The 23,359-nt window shown below is 38.3% G+C and overlaps 1 protein-coding gene and 1 non-coding gene across 2 annotated transcripts; one reads left to right on the top strand and one right to left on the bottom strand.

Annotated features, from left to right (window-relative positions):
- Window positions 1-13,438: 13,438 nt before the first annotated feature.
- LOC145141762 (small nucleolar RNA R71) lies at window positions 13,439-13,545 on the bottom strand. The gene has a single exon (XR_013722956.1). It is a non-coding gene; the product is annotated as a small nucleolar RNA R71 (small nucleolar RNA).
- Window positions 13,546-18,019: 4,474 nt separating this feature from the next.
- Window positions 18,020-18,373, top strand: LOC145140534 (uncharacterized). The gene has a single exon (XM_079073994.1). The coding sequence runs from the start codon at window positions 18,020-18,022 to the stop codon at window positions 18,371-18,373; it is 354 nt and encodes a 117-aa protein (XP_078930120.1).
- The last annotated feature ends 4,986 nt before the right edge of the window (window positions 18,374-23,359 follow it).

The following is a 23,359-nucleotide window of genomic DNA, read 5'->3' as shown; positions in this document are numbered from 1 at the left end:
CTCGTGACTAGTGTGTTCTTAGAGAACCATAGCTGATTTTGTGTCTCCAAACCTCTCTCTGAAGTCCTCCAATTGTTCATGGTGTCTTGTGATTCCATTATAGGTGCAACATTTGAGGCACTAAGTTCTTAAAGGCCAAATACTTCAAGCTACAATATAGAGGTATTCATCTAACTTGATTTTCTGTTTCAAATATCAAATTGTATGCTAGTTGTAGGCTTCATGCTTTGGATAATTTTATTGCATGTATAACTATAGAAAACTTAGATCCAAAGCATTAGGGTTGTATGTGCACCATAGGAGTGTTATAGTACATAAAACCCAACACCCGGAACTTGGCAGTGATCTCTTCCACAGTCTCAGTAGTCTAGCGGAGATCCTGAAACTCTCGCGCCAACTAATGTACCACGATCACCGGCACAAACTCAGATCGAAACCTGGTCAAAAAATCATCCCAAGACATGGCATCAACTGCATCATCACCGACCTCACGACCAACCTCCTCCCACCAATCCCATGGCCTTTCCTTCAAAAGGAAGGAAGCATATCTGACCTTCGCCTCCTTGGGGCAGAAACTCATCATGAACGCATTAGCCATATCCGCTAACCACCTCCTACTTGCAATGGGGTCCCTCTCCCCAAAGAACACAGGAGCTCCACAGGCACAGAAATCAAGGAAATAAAGAGTTCGAGCTCCAATAATAGCCATAACCTCATCACGGAACGCCCCCAATCGTTCATCCAATATCTTTGAAATACCGCGAGAAATCTCCGATGAGATGAAATCCCGCATCTGCTCGCTAATTGGCTCAGTACATGCACCTGAGGCGGAACGAGAACCAAAACATCATCCCTAAGTGTTCATCACCAAACTGAAATACAACATGCCAAAGATCAGAACATGCCTAACAATCCTCCTCCCATAGGCTTCTTAGATTCTCCAAGACCCTCCCTGATTCGAGTATGGATCCTATGCTTTCAGTAGTACGGGCCCAATACTACTTTCCACACCTATTCATTCTTTTCTCAAGAATCATCCCGAATCCTCTAAGTCACCCTCTCAAACCGATACACCAACTCACTAAACAACGCCACTAAACCCACTAAAATATATCCTAGGTTCTTGGCCTCACCCTGCCCTCGGCTGCTGAAAATCTCCCACCAATGTCAACTAACTACCTCATGAACATAGTCGCATGCAACAGAGATCATATAATCCTTCGAGTAGAAGACTCAACCCTAGAACAGTTAGACTCAAACAAGAGTTACGCAATAGGGTCAGATCCACCACTCTGAGATTATTTAGCCCGTGCCACATGTGACTTAGCATATTAACTTAGTAGTTGATCCACACTGCTAAGAGCCCCATAAAGCACAAAGCAAACAACATTCAAGCAACGGAAAATCTAACCAACATGTACTAAACAAGCCATTCTACCCACTTATCTGGAACCCATACTAGCATGCAATTCTAAAGCTCATATAATCAAGAATATAAAGGCATCTCTCCTATCATATCATACTGAGCAGATCCTTATCCCTAATCTAGCATGCAACTCCCATAATCATATCATATATCATAATAAACATGTATTGGTATTCTGGGAACCACTTACTTAAGCTCCGTTGATTGCACGCATGACATCCCTTTCTTTGATTAAAACCCCTTTTTAATAAAGCATTTATTTTATGAAAAATTTCACCAACCCTCAGTTTGAGTTCAGGCATACCCAAGAGTATGCCCGAATCCCTCAAACTATGACTCTGATAACAACTTGTAACATCCAAAAAGTCATAGGGTAAATCATTTTTAATATATATTCAAACATTCACTTATCTTTATTCCAACATTTAAAGGTATTCCAGAGGAAAACAATTATCAGAGTAAAATCCCAAAATCAAGAATTACGTAAAAACACGGGCGTATGCGCTGCGATCAAGGCGGGCCCTTCCCTATAGAACCGGAAGTACCTGAAACCATAAACCACAAACTGTAAGCAGAAAGCTTAGTGTGTTACCTAAATACCACATACCCTACATATCAAACATACAATAGGAGGTTCTATGTGTTGGATAAGGTGTCTAAGTCCATAACTATATTTGGTATGTACTTGACCCGGTTTGGCATGGTCCGTTTGGATTGAATGGCATCTCAACAATTGGATAGACAAAATGAGAATAAGGACACGTATGATTTGTTAATATATTCTAATATATTAATATGAAATCATATTATTTAATTAGTATTGATCAATAATTAATTTGGAATTAATTTTGTGATCAAAAGAGACTAATTAAATATATGAGGATTGATTATGTAAATCTTTCATTCTTATATAGTGGGCTCATGGTTCATGATTCACTAGATTGGGCTAGGACCCATTGGGTGCTCCATGGATGCTCCATGGAGGTTAAAACCCATGGATCATGGGGGAAATGAAAAGCCGTGCATATTTGGGTTTACATGGTGTAACCCTACATGTGACACACTATAAAAGGAACCTCATAGTGAGAAAAATCGGACACTAAGACTAAAAGGGTGAGGGCTAGCCGATTTTATGATCAAGTGTTCTTCTCTCAAGTTATTCCAAGAGTTGAGGTGTTATGTGAAACATTTGAGGCATCACATTTGGAGTGCTAGGCTCACAAGGTCTTAAGGAATCCAAGCAACAACAAAGGTATGCCATTTTACAATTTTTATATTACAAGTACCCCATGCTATGCTAGTTAGAATGAGAACCTTGTAAAAAATCATATTTGCATGTATATTAGAGAAAACATTGATCCAAGGTTTCTAGGGTTGCATGTACACCATAGGAGTATTAGAATACTCAAAACCCATTAGTGGTATCAGATCCTAGGCTTGTTTTCTGTATACTTGATGCAAAATGCTTGAAAAAGTCGAAAATTTTGTTCACTGTTTAGTGAACTCGCCGAGTCCATGGGGGGACTCGATGATTCCATGTGTTAATTCATCCTACTCGTCGAGTAGGTTCTTGCACTCGGCGAGTAGGAGGCCCTATGTGCAGATTTTCGAGTTTTTCTGCTGGAAATGGACTAGAATCATTACCCTAAACTGTTTTGGACTTATAAAACCTATTTCTGATGTGGTAATGATTATGCTAATCCATTTACAATGGTTATTATCAAATTTTCAATTTTTATATATGTTTCATATGATTCTTGAAATTGTTGATTTGAATGTTCATGATTATGAGTTTTTAGTAGATCATAGGAATTATTTGCAAATTGTTTGTTAATGTAATTATTGATCTTAATGCCAATTAATGGACTCCATAACTTGTCCTCAAGTTATGGAATTCCAAAAGTCTTTTCTTTAAAGTTATTAAAAACTCATAAGTTATTGAATTTGAAAGGTTTTGAATAGTTTCAAAACCTGCCCTCAAGTTTTGAAATTTGTAAAGTCACTTTAGAAAACTTTAATTCCAAACACTAGAGTTTTAAAAGTTAAAATTCAACCCTTATACTTTATAGTATTATATGTTAATAATATATATATATATACATATATATATATATATATATATATATATATGTATAAGAGAAAGTCAGTTTTACCGTTAGTAGGCCTCATTCACGAAGTCGGTCTATAAGGGGGATATAAGGTTGTTGCCTATAAAATGGCAGCTTAATGGGTGTCCACTCTCACCCACCGCTTCCTTGAGTGGTGGAGGGTCGTTATCCGAACGGGTAGGACAAGGACTATAATTCTCATTAAAAGTATAATGATAAATATAAAGTAACTAAAACTTTTATAAATTCCCAATCTTAGTTACTTTAGGAAAATGTGAATTTGGTGCTAACCCATGAAATTATACTTTGTACCTTACCAAGTCGTTGGTGGAGCGTGTGTGGGTAACCAGCACACTAACATGGACTAGTAAGAGTGGCAAAGGGTGTCTTAATGTTTATTATAGATTGGTGGAGAGTGTGTGGGTAACCGACACATCGATTTGGTGATAAAGATTAAGGGTAGCAAGTTAATTTGCATGGTTATTCACACCTTGTTTGTGATCATCGGCATCCCAGTCACAAACTTGAGAGGGTACAATCGAGATTTAAACATGCCATTGAAACGTTCAATGAATCTCTAAATATCTAGGAGTTTCAATCCAATTAAAACCTAATATCTATTTCGTTTTTCATGGTGGAAATTGGTGAATCGTCATTCACCTACCTTCAAATATTTTATAGCTTGGATTACGGCATCCCTCTTCCAAGTTATAAAGTATTGTGTTGGGTCCTAGCCTTAATATTACATTTGGGTGTCTTATTAAGGATTCCATATCTAATCTAAACTTGTCTTTCTTCTTTTCAGATGTCTTCCAACAATGTTGCTTCTGGCTCAAACCCTACCGCTCCTTCTCTCTCATTAACCTTTGTGGGAGAGTCATCTTTGATGGTTCAAACTTTAATGATTGGATCAGGAACATCAGGATGGTCACACGTTACGAGGACAAGGAATATGCTGTCGACAAGGAGCTGAAGGAAATTGATGAGTCTACTGCTACTCCACAGGACATCGCTGACTTTACGGCACATGAGAGAGATGCCACCAAGGTGGCATGTATCATGTTGGCTACAATGACAGCTGAACTCCAGAAGTCCTATGAGGACTTTTTCCCTTTTGAGATGCATATGGACCTGATGGACCGCTACCATCAAAGTGCTCGTCAAGAGAGGTATGAAATCATCTCTTCCATGATAACAACCTGAATGAAGAATGGTGAATCCATCGCGGGCCACATGCAGAAAATGAAAAGGTTTGTGGACCGTTTGCTGAAGTTGAATGTGAACTTTCCCGAGGAGTTGGCTATTGATACAATATTGCACTCCTTACCTACTTGTTATGATCAATTTTGAATGACCTATCACATGAACAAGGAGGAGGTCACACTCAGCAAACTTCAAGGACTTTTGAAGACCACCGAAACTGGTCTTAAAGGTAAATTGGTTGTTACTACTCCTACTCCTAACACTGCCCCTGTTCTGGAAATCGGGCAAAGTAGAGGGAAGAAGAGGAATACCCCTTTGAAGGTTACCAAGGGAAAGTCTCTTGATGGCTCCTCTAGTTTGGATAATAAATGTGGTGGTATTAATGCTTTTTATAATAATGTTCTTTATTTTAAAGCATTACCTTGTGATGGTGTATATGAAACTGTGTCGGTTGTAGATAACTTTGGAAATAATGTGTCACATATCGATTCTTCCACTAGTTCGGATAAAGCATCCTTGTGGCATTGTCGTCTTGGACATGTTAACAAGAAGCGCATAGGCCAACTCCATAAGGCTGGATTCTTGGAGTCATTTGACTTAAGGTCCGATGATCGTTTTGAGTCTTGTTTGCCTGGAAAAATGACAAAGTCACCCTTCACTGGTACTTGTGCTAGGGGTGAAGGTTTGTTGGACCTCATACATACAGATGTGTGTGGACCCTTCAGAACCGCCACGAGGGATGCTAACCGCTTATATGTGACTTTTATTGATGATTACAGTAGATATGGTTATGTCTACTTAATCAAGCATAAGTTACAAACCTTTGAAAAGTTCAAAGAGTTTAAACAACCAGTGGAGAATCAGTTGGGCAGGAACATTAAGATGCTCCGATCCGATCAAGGAGGAGAGTATCTTAGTACAGAGTTCCTTGACTATCTTAAGGAATGTGGAATTGTTTCACAATTGACACCTCCCAGAACACCACAGCTTAATGGTGTGGCTTAGAGGCGCAATTGAACCTTGTTAGACATGTTTCGTTCCATGACGAGTCAAGCTTCGTTACCAATCTCATTCTGGGGGTATTCCTTAGAAACTGCCACCCATATCCTTAATCTAGTCCCTACCAAGAAGGTTGCCAAAACACCTCATGAGATGTGGACTGGGAAAGTTCCCAATTTAAACCACATCAAGATTTGGGTTTGCGAGGCTTTCATGAGACGTGAGACTCAGGACAAGCTCGAACCTCGTAGTGAGCGGTGTATTTTCATCAGCTACCCACAAAATTCTTTTGGTTACCTCTTCTACAGACCCAGTGAGAATGTGGTCTTTGTGGCAAGGAGAGGGGTCTTTAGAGAGAGAGAGAGAGAGAGAGAGTTTATAAGCCAAGGAAACAGTGGGAGGCAAATTGACCTTGAAGAACTTCAAGATTCAAGTGGTGACGGAACCTCAAACCCTAGCAATCAACCTGAGGAGGAAACTCCTGTTGATAAATCTGTACCTCTAAGGTGTTCCACAAGAGTTAGGAATCCACCTGATCATTACTATGGTTTTCATATTACTGCGGAAGGTGATGCATTTATTAGTGACAGTACACTGGTAAATCAGGATGAACCTAACAGCTTTAAGGAACCCATGCAAGCCCTGAATCTACCAAATGGAAGGAGGCCATGGATAGCGAGATTCAGTCGATGTATGACAATCAAGTTTGGAACTTGGTTGACAATGTATCGGGTCGTAAGACGGTTGGGTGCAAATGGATCTTCAAGAATAAGACCGACATGGATGGGAATGTACACACCTATAAAGCACGACTGGTTGTGAAGGGCTTTACTCAAACTCTGGGAGTTGACTATGATGAGACCTTCTCACTAGTAGCGAAGATTAACTCTATTAGGGTTTTGCTAGCCATAGCTTCATTTCATGATTATAAAATATGGCAAATGGATGTCAAAACCGCTTTCCTTAATGGAAAGTTGGCTGAGGATGTTTACATGAGTCAGCCAGAGGGTTTTGTCGATGCAAAGCACCCTAATAGAGTGTGTAAGCTTGAGAAATCCATCTATGGATTGAAACAAGCATCTCGCATATGGAATCTTTGTTTCGATGAGAAAGTCAAAGAGTTTGGCTTTTTGAGGAGCGAAGATGAGTCGTATGTATATGTTAAGGCTAGTAGGAGTATATTTAGCTTTTTGGTATTGTATGTGGATGACACGCTACTCTTAAGAAATGACATCCCAACCCTGCAGGAAGTTAAGTCCTGGCTTGGGAAGTGTTTTGCTATGAAGGACCTTGGAGAAGCTGCCTATATCCTAGGGATAAGGATATTGAGAGACAGGAGTAAGAGACTAATTGGACTTAGTCAAAGTACCTACTTGGATAAGGTGCTGAAAAGGTTCAGCATGCAGGATTCCAAGAAAGGTGACTTACCGATCCAAAGCAACGCCAAACTGAGTATGACTCAGAGCCTGAGTACAGAGGCTGAGATAACTGAGATGATTCGAGTGTCGTATGCTTCCGATGTAGGCTTGATCATGTATGATATGACTTGTACTCGCCCTGATGTGGCCTTTGCTTTGAGCATGGTCAGCAGATATCAAGGGAATCCGGGCAAGTCTCACTGGACTACAGTGAAGAATATTCTCAAGTACCTATGGAGAACTAGGGATTGGGTCCTTACCCTTGGTGGGAGTGTTTACTTGAGAGTAGAGGGGTATAGTGATGCTGGTTTCCATACTGATAGGGATAATTTCCGCTCTCAGTCGGACTGGGTCTTTACCCTAAATGGAGGAGCAATTACTTGGAAAAGTTCCAAACAGGAAACAGTAGCTGATTCAACTTGCGAATCAGAGTACATAGCAGCAAGCAAGGCAGCAAAGGAGGCAATATGGCTAAGGAAATTCATTGGAGACCTTGGAGTTGTACCAGCTATTAAGGAGCCTATGGAGATTTTTTGTGATAACGAGGGTGCAGTTGCCTTAGCTAAGGAACCAAGGGATCACGGCAGATCCAGGCACATCGACAGAAAATACCACTTCATTAGACATCGGATAGAAGAAGGAATCCACGTGGTGAAGAGGGTATCATCGGATGAGAACCCAGCAGATCCCCTCACGAAGGGATTGTGTATGGCTAAGCATTTGCAGCATGTGAGGCGCATCGGGATGAAGGATGATATTAGTTTTACAGATTAGATAGTTTTTCTGAAACATGTAAAATGTAATTGACTTTTGATGATTAAATAAAAGTTGTTGTTTATTTATAAGTGAAGTGTTGCTATCTTGCGTCAATTGTTTACTATTGTTTCAATTTTGCATGTTTTGACTTCCAGAATAATTACTTTATTCAAACTCTCCACAGTCAGTCATATGTTGGAAGTAGGTATGAATCAAGACTGTCATGAATTGGGTTTGTAGATGTCTAAGGTGTTATACATAGGAAAAGTTGCTACAACATTCATGAATGCTCATAAGTTCTGAGTATTGGATTCAACACACACTCACTTGTATCACTTCATGGAATTTATCTCGAGTGATCGTGAGATGGTAATAACATATAAGTCTTCAAACCTAGAGATATGAGTTGTTCATTATGAGCTCGTTGTGCATTGATTGTACGAAAACACAACGGTAACTCGATGTTATAAAACGTGCTTTTGTGTATGATTCAACAAGTAGTTAGTACAAGCATATGAGTCGAAGTTTATCTATTCCTTTTAGTCCTTGGAGGAATAAAAGCGATATTTGGGCCCCTCAATGATTTTGTTTTGACCTATGTTACGGACCTGGTCAAAACCAAATTGTTGTGTTCAGTTTAGTTCTATGTCAAAAAAATCAGAAATCGGGAAACAAACTGCAAGACAATAAGTACGACATTGTTCCATGTATTTGTCCGGCTGATATCTAGAACAGAGGATTATATAATCACTTATCTTAAATGGCGCATCATCGTCTTAGTTTCGCGGGACTTTGAAAGAGCTACGATTGATGGTCGGTTCCTGAAGTCATACTTGCAACTATAGTTATTATACTTATCCAAGTGGGAGACTGTTGGATAAGGTGTCTAAGTCCATAACTATATTTGGTATGTACTTGACCCGATTTGGTATGGTCCATTTAGGTTGAATGGCATCTCAGCAACTGGATAGACAAAATGAGAATAAGGACACTTATGGTTTGTTAATATATTCTAATATATTAATATGAAATCATATTATTTAGAGTAAATTACACGAATGGTCCCTATGGTTTGGAGTAATTTGTGCGTTTAGTCCCTAACTAATTTTTTTAACTCTGAAGGTCCCTACTGTTTGTTTTTGTTACGCGCTTGGTCCCTACTGTTTGTTTTTGTTATGCATTTGGTCCCTATCTTACCTAAAAAGACTATTATTTAAATATGGAAAAATGGTGGGGTGGATAACATAAGGTGAAGGGGATGGTTTGGGGGGTGTGTTTATTTAAATAAATTAAAAAATCGAGGGCAAAATAGTCTTTTTAGGTAAGACAGGGACTAAGCGCGTAACAAAAACAAACAGTAGGGACCTTCCAAGTTAAAAAAATAAGTTAGGGACCAAACACGCAAATTACTCTAAACCATAGGGATCATTCGTGTAATTTACTCTATTATTTAATTAGTATTGATCAAGAATTAATTTGGAATTAATTTTGTGATCAAACGAGACTAATTAAATATATGAGGATTGATTATGTAAATCTTTCATTCTTATATAGTGGGGTTATGGTTCATGATTCACTAGATTGGGATAGGACCCATTGGGTGCTCCATGGATGCTCCATGGAGGTTAAAACCCATGGATCATGGGGGAAATGAAAATCCATGCACATTAGGGTTTACATGGTGTAACCCTACATGTGACACACTATAAAAGGAACCTCATAGTAAGCAAAATCGGCCACTAAGACTAAAAGGGTGAGGGCTAGCCGATTTTGTGATCAAGTGTTCTTCTCTCAAGTTATTCCAAGAGTTGTGGTGTTGTGTGAAGCATTTGATGCATCACATTTGGGGTGCCAGGCTCATAAGGTCTTAAGGAATCCAAGCAACAACAAAGGTATGTCATTCTACTAATTTTTATATTATAAGTACCCCATGCTATGCTAGTTAGAATGAGAACCTTGGAAAATTCATATTTGCATGTATATTAGAGAAAACATAGATCCAAGGTTTCTAGGGTTGCATGTACACCATAGGATGGTTAGAATGCTCAAAACCCATCACTATGTGCCAACGATAGTCTTGCCATTGCCATTATGCTACGATTCATATCATGGTCTTTCTTGCCAAGTGGGGTCCAAAACCATGGGTCTTACAGACAAGTGCCAGGAGCCACCTCTGGTCATCCATGCAAGCATCACAAAGACAACTAGCATAAAATCTACAACTACTTAACCAATTAACTGCCAAAGTTCATACTCTGGTCTTATATACAGATTTCTAGGAGCCACCTCCTAGTCTTCCTATAATATATAAACCAAATGGGCCGGCATTGGTGCCTTCGACCCATAGTACAGTGAGGAGACTCACCTCAACAGCTGAACCCACGAATAAATCTCTGACCGCTGATCTGCTAGAATCTCCATGTTATCAAACAAATAACATCCAATTAGCAATTGGGTTCCAAACCAAATCCAATAATCCAAATATGGGGTAAAAATACCATTTTACCCCTCACCTAGTTTGGTCCGAACTAAGGCCCAAACTCGCAATCTAAAGGCCTGCAAACCAAATAATCATCCAAAGCCTACTTATGGCATAATTTTCCAAATTGGGCCCAACCCTTACATGGGCCTAACCCTAAAGCCCAATAACTTTTCCTGATCCAAAACACATGTTCACAGCTGGTTCAACCAAACCCCAAGAAAATCAAGCCCAAATGATAGCCCAAACCCAAAAGACACCATAAGGCCCAAGCCCATTGGGCCCACTAAGGCCCAAAACTACAATCCTAGACCCAACTATGCAAGCCTAATAAATTAATTCAAACTTTAATGAAAACCCCCACTTCAACGAAATAAGCCCAAACTCAGCCCAATTTCCAAAAACTCTGAAACTCCAACTGCATGTTGGTCGCGTACACTCGGCATACACCTCTTACGCTCGGCGTATGCTCGATGACTTGGGACAGGGAAAAAACTCAGTACGCGGGGCGTACTACTCATTATGTGCAGTGTAATGGCGTCCTACCAAAATTTGTATTTCTGACTTAACCCATTAAGTTCTTTGCATCCAAACCTCGGAAAACCTTCAATATAAGTCCTTAACTGATAAAGTTGTCAACTTTATCAGTTTGCATATCTTAATGGGACCCAACTTCCAAATATAACCATTAAGACCCATATTAAGCACCTTAACACATGTAAGGTCCATTCTTAAACATCAAGCAATAATTTTTATGAACTAACAACATCAAAAAGGGAAAGATCTATCACTCCAAGCTCCTAGAGTGGCGCAAACTCACAAGGAGAACTTAATTGATATGTGCATATTTAGTCATACAATTCATATAATATCTTAATACTTTTTGCTATTTTTGTTTCAATTTATGAACAAAAGGTACTTAATTATGTTAAAATTACAGTTTCAGATTTAAAGACATGCTCGGGTGAAAAAGGAAGCGGAATTAGCAATTGGAAGCTTGGAAATTGAAGTTTGAAGAAAGAAGGCTTAAAAGAAGAAAAACTTGACGAGTTGGTCAGAACGTTCGTGATTCAACAATGCCTTGCCGTACACGCGTATTAATTGAAAAAATCGTCGAGTTGGGTCTAAAAACTTGACGAGTTGGTGCGAAATTTTGGAATCTCTATATAAATCGTTTATTCCTGAAACCCTAACACATTCTGGATATTTTTTGGCGATTATTGAAGATATCAGAAGGGTTCTTGGAGCTTTGGCTTTCGAGAATTCAACCTAGAAGTCAATTTAGAAGAGATCAAAGGCAACAAACATTACTCTTTTCTTAATCTTTTGTATAAACCATGTTTGAATCATTACATTTTGATTTTAGGATGTTATTTGCTATAGATATGAGCTAAAAGCTTTTTACTTATGTTTACACTAGATAATCTTATGAATATGGTGTGATTGAATGGCTTGGAATAATTTGATTTGGTGAATTATCTTATTAAGCTTGTTAAAGACCCTTATGTGTTAGTGATAATTATTTTCTGTTAATAATCAAGTTTATTGAGTTGCATGAAGTTCTTCTTAATTGCTGGAATCATATAGTTTTGTGCAAACAATATTGTATGCCTAGTATTAGTGAATATGAACCTAGGGTTAACTAGAAAATAAATAAGTTAATGTGTGATCATGTGTGATGAACAACCACATATGAGTTTATTGAATTAACAAATTTAGTTAACTAATATTACAAGTATTACTTGATCCGAACTGAACACTAGGAAACTTGTTAGTTTAATCAATTTGTCACGGTTTGAATTCACTTGTTTGCTAAAGAATTAGTAATAGTGAACATGAACCTAATCACATTAGAAATCGGTAGCCATTGATATATTAATCCATTGCACTTGCCATGAAATCAACCATAGGAATAAGTGAATCGAATCTGAACAGAAGTCTCTTTTATCATCGATTCTAGTTGTCTTTTTGTTCTCTTTTGTTAATTAATTGTGTTTTGTTTGACTGCTATTTAAATGCTTAAGTTTCTAGTCTTGAAAAACTAGAGAAAACCCCCTTTATTACTTGTTTTTATTTAGGTAATTCTAGTATTTATTTTAATTGTTACCGTTCCCTGTGTTCGATACCCTACTTGCTTGAACTATATTGCTAAACAATAGGTACACTGCCTTTCGTGTGTTTATTTCTGTGTCTAAGTTAGTAGGATTAGAACTAGTACTATTTCACACGTATCAAGTTTTTGGCATCGTTGTCAAGGAATGGTTCTAAAAGTTATTTTATTTGTTAGTGGTATCCATCCTTTGTGTGAAATTTATTTCATACAATGTTACTAGTTATTCTGCTTTAATTTTCAATTTCAGTTTTCTGTTTTTTTTTTTTTTGCGTTGAACTCGTCGAGTCCATCACTGAACTCAAAGATTTGATCGCGTTTTTAGTTTCGTTTTGTTCGTTTTACGCGTGTTTTTCTGTTTTGTTTCAGGAAGTATATGACCAGAAGTTCTAGTTCTTCAGTAGTACCACCCGTTGAAGATCTGGAATCGATTATTCACAAAAAGAAGGACAAGGAAATCGGAGAATCAAGAGGTTTTAACAACAAGATAGACGATGTCGAGCCGAACACACCTGAATGTGAAGAAGAAAGTGAACCCGAGTCAGAAGAAGAGATGGCTGACATCGCAGACATACCCATGGGTGAATACAAGAGAAGGATGCGTGACGATACAGGGCCAGGACTCGTGCAACCCGCGATTCCAGCGACAGGAAACTTTGAGTTTAAAGGTTACATACTCGCCCAGCTGAAGGACATCCCATTCTACGGGAAAGATCACAAAGACACATACAAGCATATCGATGAGGTCAATAACATAGCCGACTACTTCAACAGCCCTAATATGCCTCGCGAGACTATTTTACTTCGTATGCTACCAGTTACGTTTTAAGGGAGCCGCAAAAGATTGGCTAAAATCACTCCCTCCAGGATCCATCACAACATGGGCTAAGATGCGCGAAGAGTTCATTGATCAATTTTGCCCTCCCTCAAAAAATATCAAAGTTGAAAAAACCCATTACAAACTTCTAACAACAAGGAGGCGAATTACTATATGAGGCGTGGGAAAGATACAAAGGGTTGTTGAGGAACTGCCCCCACAATGACCTAAACATTCAGCAAGAAGTCTCCATTTTTTATGATGGAGTGAATGTGACAACAAGACAGCTCCTTGACTCCCAAGGACCACTCACGAAGAAGGCACCCGTGGTTATAAAGGAACTAATTGAATAATTCTCTAAGCATTCTAGAGAATATCATAACCCAAGGAATGATTCAACTCGAGGAGTGGTGAACTCAGTTTCTAATAACATGGCAGCAGTGATGGCTAAATTGAAGAGCATAGACCGAAGGATGACAAAGATGGATCAATCCATCCACGTCATCTGGGTAGGATGTGATAACTGTAGCGGGCCTCACCTTACTAAAGATTGTGATCATGACGAGAGTTCGGGAACTGGAAAGTGCAAGTGTGTTATTCAAGTGGCGATAGGTATGATGAGGATTGGCGAAAACTGAAAAAGGAGTGGCTACCATATGATGAGTAGAAGAATGCAAAAGATGATAAATATAGGCAGAATATGAGAGGTTTCTATCAAAAGGAGGAGCCGGTGCAAGAGAAGAAAATGGATTTTGAAGACATGCTCACATGATTTGCAGCTGCATCCGAGAAAAGACACAACGAAACCGATGCGACTATACGAGAACAACAAGAAATAATGAAAGAGCAACAAGCGTTAATGAGAAATCAGCAAGCCTCTGTCCTCAACATTGAAAAACAATTAGGGCATCTTGCAAAACAAATCAACGAGAGAACACCGGGCGGACTTCCTAGCGACACCGAGAAAAATCCAAGAGGCGTACACATCAACATCGTTACAACTAGGATTGGAAACATAGTCACTCCTCTGACCCCGATCCCGAATGAATATTCTAAAGAGGTGCAGGAGGAAGTGAAAGAAAACCCAAAATCGCAAGAAGTCGACGCAACTCAACAAGTTCTAGAAAAGAACTCGACGAGTTCTCCATCTGAACAGAAAAATAATCCTCCAATTAAGCCGTATCAACTTCCATTTCCATCCCCAAGCCGAGCTAGACAAGATAAGCAAAATGAATAATATCAAAAGTTCCTGGAGCATATCAAATCCCTTCATATTAACATTCCCTTCATCGAGGCGGTTGCACAAATGCCTAAGTATGCCAAGTTCTTGAAGGAGCTTCTCACAAATAGGAAGAAGATGGAGGAGGTATCCAAGGTGGTTCTTAATGAAAATTATTCAGCTGCAATGTTGAACAAATTGCCAAAGAAGATGGGTGACCCGGTTAGTTTGACTTTGCCAAGCCAATTCGGGAATTTAGCTACTAGTTATGCATTGGCTGATTCGGGGGCGAGTATGAACCTTATGCCATATTCATTCTTTAAGAAGTTGAACCTTCCGGAGCCGAGACCAATTCGAATGGAAATTTATCTAGCAAACAAGACGGTGACATTTCCAAGGGGGATATGTGAGGAGCTATTGGTGAAAGTTGATAAGTTCGTATTTCCCACGGATTTCATAGTGCTAGATATGGAAGAAGACCATCAAGTGCCGATCATTCTTGGAAGACCTTTCCTAAACACCGCAAGTGCCATAGTAGACATAATAGAATCAAAACTTACCCTTCGGGTAGGAGAAGATTCAGTTGCTTTTGGAGTTGATCGAGCCATGAATCATTCTAAGTTTAGTGATGACACGGCCTTCCCGGTGGACATTTTGGAAGAATTAATGGAGGAATGGAAAGAATACAAGTCAATCGAATACACCGTTGCCTTTAAAGATGACCTTGATGTTGAAAGAGACCTAAAGGAGATAGAAAGATTACTCAAAGAAAATGAATATGAAGAATTAATAATAAGTTCTGAAAAGTCAACTCGGCGAGTTGAAGAGACAAACTCGACAAGTTTGGGCGAAAAATCACGATCAGACGGGAAAACTGGGCACAACTCGACGAGTTCGGTTTCTAGACTCGACGTGTTCAGTGTTCAAAACTCAAATTTAGAGCTAAAAACTTTGTCGGAACACTTAGAGTATGCATTTTTGGAAGAGGGTAATCAAAAACCTGTGATTATAGCTTCTGACCTCACAAATTTTGAAAAAGAAGAGCTGGTTCAAGTTTTGAAGAAAAGAAAGAATGCCATTGCGTGGAAAATTACCGATATTAAAGGAATAAGCCATTCTTATTGCTCTCACAAGATCAACCTTGAAGAAGGAGCGAAGCCGGTAGTGCAACATCAAAGGCGGTTGAACCCGAACATGCAAGAGGTAGTCAAGAAGGAGGTTTTTAAGCTCTTAGAGGCTGGGATCATATATTCGATTTCTGATAGTCCATGGGTTAGTCCAGTTCAAGTAGTGCCAAAGAAAGGAGGGATAACGGTCGTGACGAACGAACTCATACCTACACGAACGGTAACTGGTTGGCGGGTGTACATCGATTATCGAAAGCTAAATGATGCCACTTGCAAAGACCACTTCCCTCTTCCTTTTATTGATCAAATTCTTGAGCGACTATCTGGCCATTGCTATTATTGTTTCTTAGATGGATTTTCAGGTTCTTTCCAGATTCCTATTGACCCAATTGATCAAGAGAAGACGACTTTCACTTGTCCGAGTGGATCATTCGCATATCGACGCATGCCTTTTGGGTTATGCAACACGCCAGCAACCTTTCAACGATGCATGATGGCAATATTCCACGACATGGTTGAAGATTTTTATGGAAGTATTCATGGATGACTTTTCTGTTTTTGGCTCTTCTTTCAATGATTGTCTTACTAACCTTGATTTCATGCTTGCTAGGTGTGAAAAGACCAATTTAGTCTTAAATTGGGAAAAGTGTCATTTTATAGTGAAAGAAGGCATTGTTTTAGGCCATAAAGTATCCAAAGCGGGGATCGAGGTGGATCGGGAAAAAATTGATACTATTGCTAAATTATCCCTACCAACCATGTGAAGGGTGTTAGGAGTTTTTTAGGTCACGCGGGTTTTTACCGCCGTTTTATAAAAGATTTTTCTAAAATAACTAGACCTTTGACTCAATTACTTTTGAAAGATGCACCTTTTAATTTTTCGGATGAACGTTTAGCTGCTTTTGAAATTTTGAAAGAAAAATTAACTAATGCCCCGATCATTATCACCTCGAATTAGAACTTACCCTTTGAAATAATGTGCGATGTGAGCAATTTTGCCTTAGGAGCTGTACTTGGTCAAAGGGTTCACAAGCACTTTCAACCCATTTACTATGCAAGCAAGACCTTAAATCCGGCCCAACAGAATTACACCACAACTGAAAAGGAATTATTGGTCGTGGTCTATTCCTTTGACAAATTTCGTCCTTACCTTATTTTGTCTAAAACTACTGTTTTTACTGAGCATTCTGCTATCAAGTATTTGTTTGCCAAGCAGGATGTGAAGCCTAGATTGATCCGATGGGTGCTTTACCTTGAAGAATTTGACATCGAGATCAAGGACAAGAAAGGGATGGAAAATGTAGCTACCGACCATCTATCTAGATTGGAAAATCCAGAAAGGGACGAGATGGACAACAAGGGTATTGGAGATAGTTTCCCAGAGGAGTACTTGATGGTGATCATGGGGGAAGAACCATGGTATGCTGACATGCAAACTTCTTGGCTGGAAACTTTCTTCCAAAAGGGCTCAGTCACCAGCAAAAAACAAGCTCTTTTCATAAATCAAATATTATTTTTGGGATGAGCCCTATCTTTTTAGGAGTTGTGCAGATGGGATCATTAGAAGATGTGTATTTGGAAAGGAAATTCGTGACATTCTAGAGCATTGCCACAATTGGCCAGCAGGAAGACATCATGGGGTACAATACACATCTAAAAAGGTGTTTGATGCAGGGTTTTATTGGCCCACAACCTTCAAGGATGCTGCCACCTATGTGAGAGAGTATGATTCTTGCCAGAGGTCGGGTAATATTTCTGCAAGGAATGAAATGCCTCAAAGGAACATCCAAGTGTGTGATGTATTTGATGTGTGGGGTGTGGATTTCATGGGACCATTCCCTTCATCTAAAGGTCATAAATACATACTTATGGCGGTAGACTATGTATCAAAGTGGGCAGAAGCGCAAGCATTACCAACAAATGATGCAAGGGTCATGGTGAAGTTTCTAAAAAGATTATTTTCTAGGTTTGGAGTACCAAAGGCATTGATAAGTGATAGGGGAACCCATTTTGCTAATGAACAACTAGCAAAGGTGTTACAAAGATATGGTGTACGCCATAGATTTTCAACAGCATACCATCCACAAACAAATGGGCAAACCGAGATTACAAATAGAGCACTCAAGAGAATCTTGGAAAGATCGGTGGGTAGCAATAGGAAAAATTGGGCGGACAAATTAGATGATGCACTTTGGACATTCTGGACTGCATTCAAGACACCCATTGGAACCACACCATATAGGTTAGTATATGGTAAAAACTGTCATCTACCGGTGGAGCTTGAGCATAAGGCTTATTGGGTTTTGAAAACATGCATTTTTGAGCCAAGTAAGTTGCGTGCCAATTGACTTTTACAAATGAATGCTTTAGAAGAATTGAGAAACGAGTCTTACACTAACTCGTTGATCTATAAGGACAAGACAAAAAGGTGGCATGATGCATGGTTGAAAGGTAATAAGGAATTTGAAGCTAATCAGAAAGTTCTTTTATACAATTCAAGACTAAAGCTCTTTCCGGGAAAATTGTGCACTCGTTGGTCCGGGCCTTTTACGATTAAGCATGTCTATCCATACGGGGTGATTGAGTTATGGAACACGGATGGGTCGAGTTTTAAGGTCAATGGGCATAGGGTTAAGAAATATGAAGAAGGCATGCCAAATGAAGAGAGACTTGAAGAAGGGTTGGATTTGGAGAAAGTCGTTGCAACATAGAGAGGGAAGAAGTCCAGCTAAAGACTCCTCAAAAAGAAGCGCTTACGGGAGGCAACCCGTTGTTTGAGTTTGCTTTCTTTTACCTTTTTCTTTTCTTTTTATTTTTCGTCTTTTATTTTCTTTATTTTTGTGTGTTTTATTAGGATTTTTCACTCTAAGTCTTCTGATTTGCTTAAAATGATTGTTTGAGGACAAGCAAAGTTTGAGTGTGGAGTGTGGTGGAATTTATCTAAAGAAAACAAAAAAAATCGAACAGATCCAAAAATTCGCTGAGTCCATATGTGTACTCGACGAGTTCATCTGAAAAATCGTGACATTTTGACGGAACCCGTGTCTACTCGACGAGTTTGGGACCCCGAACTCAATGAGTAGGTTTTTATTACCGAAAAAAATAATATAATTTTAAAACTCAGTAAATTAGGGTTTTTACCCTAAGAAGTAAAGTTTCTCATTCACAGCCGCCACCCGCCTTACACTCGACGAGCAAGTCCTCTCAAGCAAGAACTTTCCAATTCTTGTGATTCTTCTCCAATTCTCGCAAAAAGGTTAGGTTTTTCACTCTTAAATCTGTTAAAGCTTTGATTTTTAAGAGTTTGATGGTTGCAATTTGTTAAAAAGCCTGATTTTGAATTTGATATGAACATTAGGTTTTCGATTTGGACTAAATTAGAACATTTTGACTAGAATTTCTCATAAATTAAAGATTGGTTTACCACCCTAGACAAACCCCTGGAATAATTTTTCTGTGTAAATGGTTGAATCTGTTTGAATCAGTAGTGGAATCTCGCAATGTTCATCGTGCTCGTCGAGTTGCTCTTGGAACTCGACGAGTTGATGTCGCTGTTGTCCAGATTTTTGGTTTTTAATATATTCTAAGGTTTGTGTGCTTTTTCCTTGCTGTTTGTTTTGTAGAAATATGAACAGAGGCAGAGGAAAAAATGCTCCAAGAAACCAAGGGGACTTCCCTTGGTTTAACATTCCTCAAATTAGATCTAAAGCTACATTGGTTAGATGAAGGAAGAAGTTGGAAACACTCAAGCAAAGTACTTTTACTTACCGAACGAGTTGAGTTGGCCTTGGTTAGATCAAGTAGGATTGGTAGAGGCGATGAACCCATATCTTACAAAGGTGTTTGTCAACAACGGGGTTATAATTACTTGTGATGCGTGGAGAAGGTTGTTCTAGTTACACGAACTGGTATACCAAGAGCTGTGTTTAGAATTCTACGCTACTATCACATTCCGGGGTGGTGATGATTATTATGACACCAATGCATTAACTTTTTGCCATGGGGTGAGTTTAGGGAGTGTAGTATGGTTGAATTGGCATGGAGGATTGGATTATATGATAAAGAGGAGGTGATGACGGGAGCTTTTCGGTTGTTTTTGGAGAATTATTATAAATAATTCCCAAATGGGGAAGCTGGATTTAATTGGTGGACCATGTGACAACCCGAAAAATTTTTGTTTTAAAAGCTCAGTCAGTCAACTCAACTGAGTGTCACACTCATTGGTAATGAGTTCTAGCCTGTTTAAAGGTTATTCTAAGGAGTTTTAAGCCTAGTACACTTAAGGAATGAGTGTTAGAATGTACCTAATAGAGACATTGTACAAAGAATCAAGCCTTAACCTCTACAAAAAGAGTTCACGACCACAACACTTGAGTTTACGGCCGTAAACTCAAGGTGGGCCGTAAACTCCCCCTTAAGGACTCATTTCCTTCACTTTTCATTCATTATCTCATTTCCAACTCAAGAACACTCCATTTCTCTCACAACTATCATCCCGATTTTCATTCTAGATCTTCAAAAGTGTAAGTATTCTTTCCTTGATTTGTTGTTACACTTCATCTCCTAGTTACACTCTTTGATTTCATCCATGAAATCATTCTTTTCTTAGATCTTCAAGTTTCACCAAGAACACCAAGAACACACACTAGTGTTCTTGGCGAAAATCAACCATTTCAAGCCTCTACATCATAAGTACTCTTCCCTACACTTGATATCTAGTTAGGACTCATGCTTAGAGCCTTGAAAACATCAAGAACACAAGAACAAAAGGAGTTTACGGCCAAGCCATCTCCCATGGCCGTAAACCCCTTTAACGGTGCCATTTTGGCCATAAACCCTCCTAGATGCAAAGCTTGTGACCTAGAACCCTTCATTGATGATAATAGGACCTTAAACTACTCTCAAATGCATAATGACCATGAGTTTACGGCTGTAAACTCCTTTGGGCCGTAAACTCATCAAAAGCCTCCATTGAGTTGGTCTTTCTCATCCTTGTGTAGAGCAAAAGTCCCTCAAGCTTCCCTAGCCTTCAAACAAACACTTATGCATTTTTGACCATGATTTTACGGTCGTAAACTCCCTTTGGCCGTAAACCCATGGTAGTAAACTCATGGTATTGCCATTCCACTCTCCTTTGATGAATCACATGTGATTCCAACACTTGGTCAAAGTGTTTCCTAGTCCCGGAAGGTGTTTCCTTTCATATAGTTGCTTATAAAAACTATATGCATGCCAATATATGTCATTTAGGACTTATTGTGTCTCGGGATTTCATTCGTGGAACTTCTCATCCTTACACGCGTATTCGTTGAATCACCCACATCAGGTGAGTTCATACCCCGTAATGAATCTTTTAACTGTTTTAAATGCTTTTAAGGGGGGGAATACAAGTTGAACACAATGATAATTGTGTAATTGTTTGTTATAAAATTTTCAAAAGATTACTTATGTCGTTTATAAGTTGTCAAAACATTTCAAAAACTCTTTTAAAGTTATGTTACTTTATAGTCTAACAAAACTCCGTTTTTAAAAGTATCAACATAACTTCGTAGAAAATGAGTCTTTTCAACAACAGTACAAGTAAATTACTAGTAAACTATAAGGGGTATAGTTTAGGGGTTCAGTTCATACTAGATACAAGAGAAGATACTATGATGAGAAACAAACAAAACATACAACATACTGTACAGAACGCACATACCAAGATGCTATATCATGAGAACATACAAGATCTAATTACACCAATGAATCACTAAAGGTGATAGTTATATTGGGTATCCATGATCATAAAACTTTAATGTGAATTACACGGCTTGCAATTGTTTGCAGAGGTTGCGTTTGGTTTCCAAAATCTCTTGACAGGGAGAGCGTTTAGTATGGGTACTAGTTTCACATTATGACCTTAATAAAACAAACATGTTTTAAAGGTAATTAGTACTACCGGATGTCAATTCAAAAGACAACTGAGTACCTATAATTTCCCATTACTTTCTAATAAGTGACAGTTCCCCTTGAAAGGTAATACAAACTATTTTCGAGTCAAGATAGTTATAAACTAGGGGAAAACTTACATTTTACAAACGACAAACAGAACAGTCGGCTCTAGTACATTCAGTAGAAAGGGACCTATAATGTTAACTTTATGATTCCTTAGTGTATGCATTCAGGGATATATATATATATATATATATATATATATATATATATATATATATATATATATATATATATATATATATATATATATATATATATATATATATATATATGTATATATATACACACACACATATATATATATATATATATATATATATATCGGGTCCGACTGGTAGTAAGATGTGTGCTTTCCGCTTCATTTCCTGTTCCTTGTTTGGTTGTGGGCTTAGAGCAGATACACCCAACTTACTATCTATCCGAACTTAGCTATATATATGTTCCGTATACACCAAGTAATCATAAGGGGTACCATGTATGGTTCAGGTCATAGGACATTATTCAATGCACAGATTTCTAGTATAAAACATACTTTTCAAATGAAGAACTCTTGAATACAAAACTAGAAACTTAACCAGTAAAGGGTTTAATCCATTTTATTAAACCAGTAAAACTTAAAGGACCTTAGGTGGCTAATTCTATAATACCTTAGTTTATACACCAAGGTTATATATAATTAATATCCGATAGGTATTTGGATGTGTGCTTTCCGCCTCATTTCCTGTTCCTTGTTTGGTTGTGGGCTTAGGGCAGATTCACACAGTCAACTATCTGTTCGATATTAGATTATATATAACTAGTATAAACTAAGTGATTATAGAAGGAACTACTGTGGTTACCATTTTATAATAAGAAATAAGGGTTTTCTTAAAGGATCTTTTCATCAAATATAAAGGAACGATTACAGTTAACTCCGTGAGTACCGAGTGAATACGCAGGGGTTATATACAACGATGATCTAACAACCAATGGGATGAGTGTCTTTCGCATCATTTCCTGTTCCTTGTTTGGTTGTGGGCTTAGGGCAGATACACACAACCGATTGTTTGTTTACTCTGGGTTTTATATAACTTGTATCCATTTAATACGCATAGAAAGGACTGTTGAGTCATTTTTACTTATCTTTCATTAAAGAAGGAAATATAGGATTTTCTGGAGGAACAGACAAACTTTTCTAAACAGAACTTACAACGTACTACGTTTTTGCAACTACATTTTACAACAACTTTCTACAACTTACTTACATCACTAAAATCTTATGAACTCACCAGCTTAATTGCTGATCAACTCTTTCAAATAACTTGTATTCTCAGGAACCTAGTAGACAAGTACTCGTGTTGGGAATTCAGAAGATGAAGCATAATAGCTTCAAGTCTTGTTTTGTTATTTGCTTTTGTATTCTATGTTTTGTGAGCACACACATTGTAAACACTTTCTTTCTAATTAAATGGTTGTTCATTAGTTTTCTTACTATGATGCATGTCTTGTGATACTAAACATGACGTCCTCCACCCCCGAACGTTTCCGCCGTTCCGGTTTTGGGGTATGACAGATTGGTATCAGAGCATTGTTTATAGTGAACTAAGTATATCAACCGATAAAAGATATACAATTATAAATACAATGGGGCTTAAGTGCTCTGGATAATGATATATTTTAAGAGTATAACGATAAGTTATAAAAATATACCTACTTGCTTA

This window comes from Lactuca virosa, chromosome 9, assembly GCF_052849685.1.
Source record: "Lactuca virosa cultivar CGN04683 chromosome 9, Lactuca_virosa_CGN04683_v6, whole genome shotgun sequence".
Classification (NCBI taxonomy): Eukaryota; Viridiplantae; Streptophyta; class Magnoliopsida; order Asterales; family Asteraceae; genus Lactuca; species Lactuca virosa.
This window is presented reverse-complemented; position numbering and strand designations above follow the sequence as displayed.

Bases quoted from the DNA above. Each gene is read 5' to 3' on its own strand.
- LOC145140534 (XM_079073994.1), top strand. From the start codon at position 18,020: ATGAATGCTTTAGAAGAATTGAGAAACGAGTCTTACACTAACTCGTTG.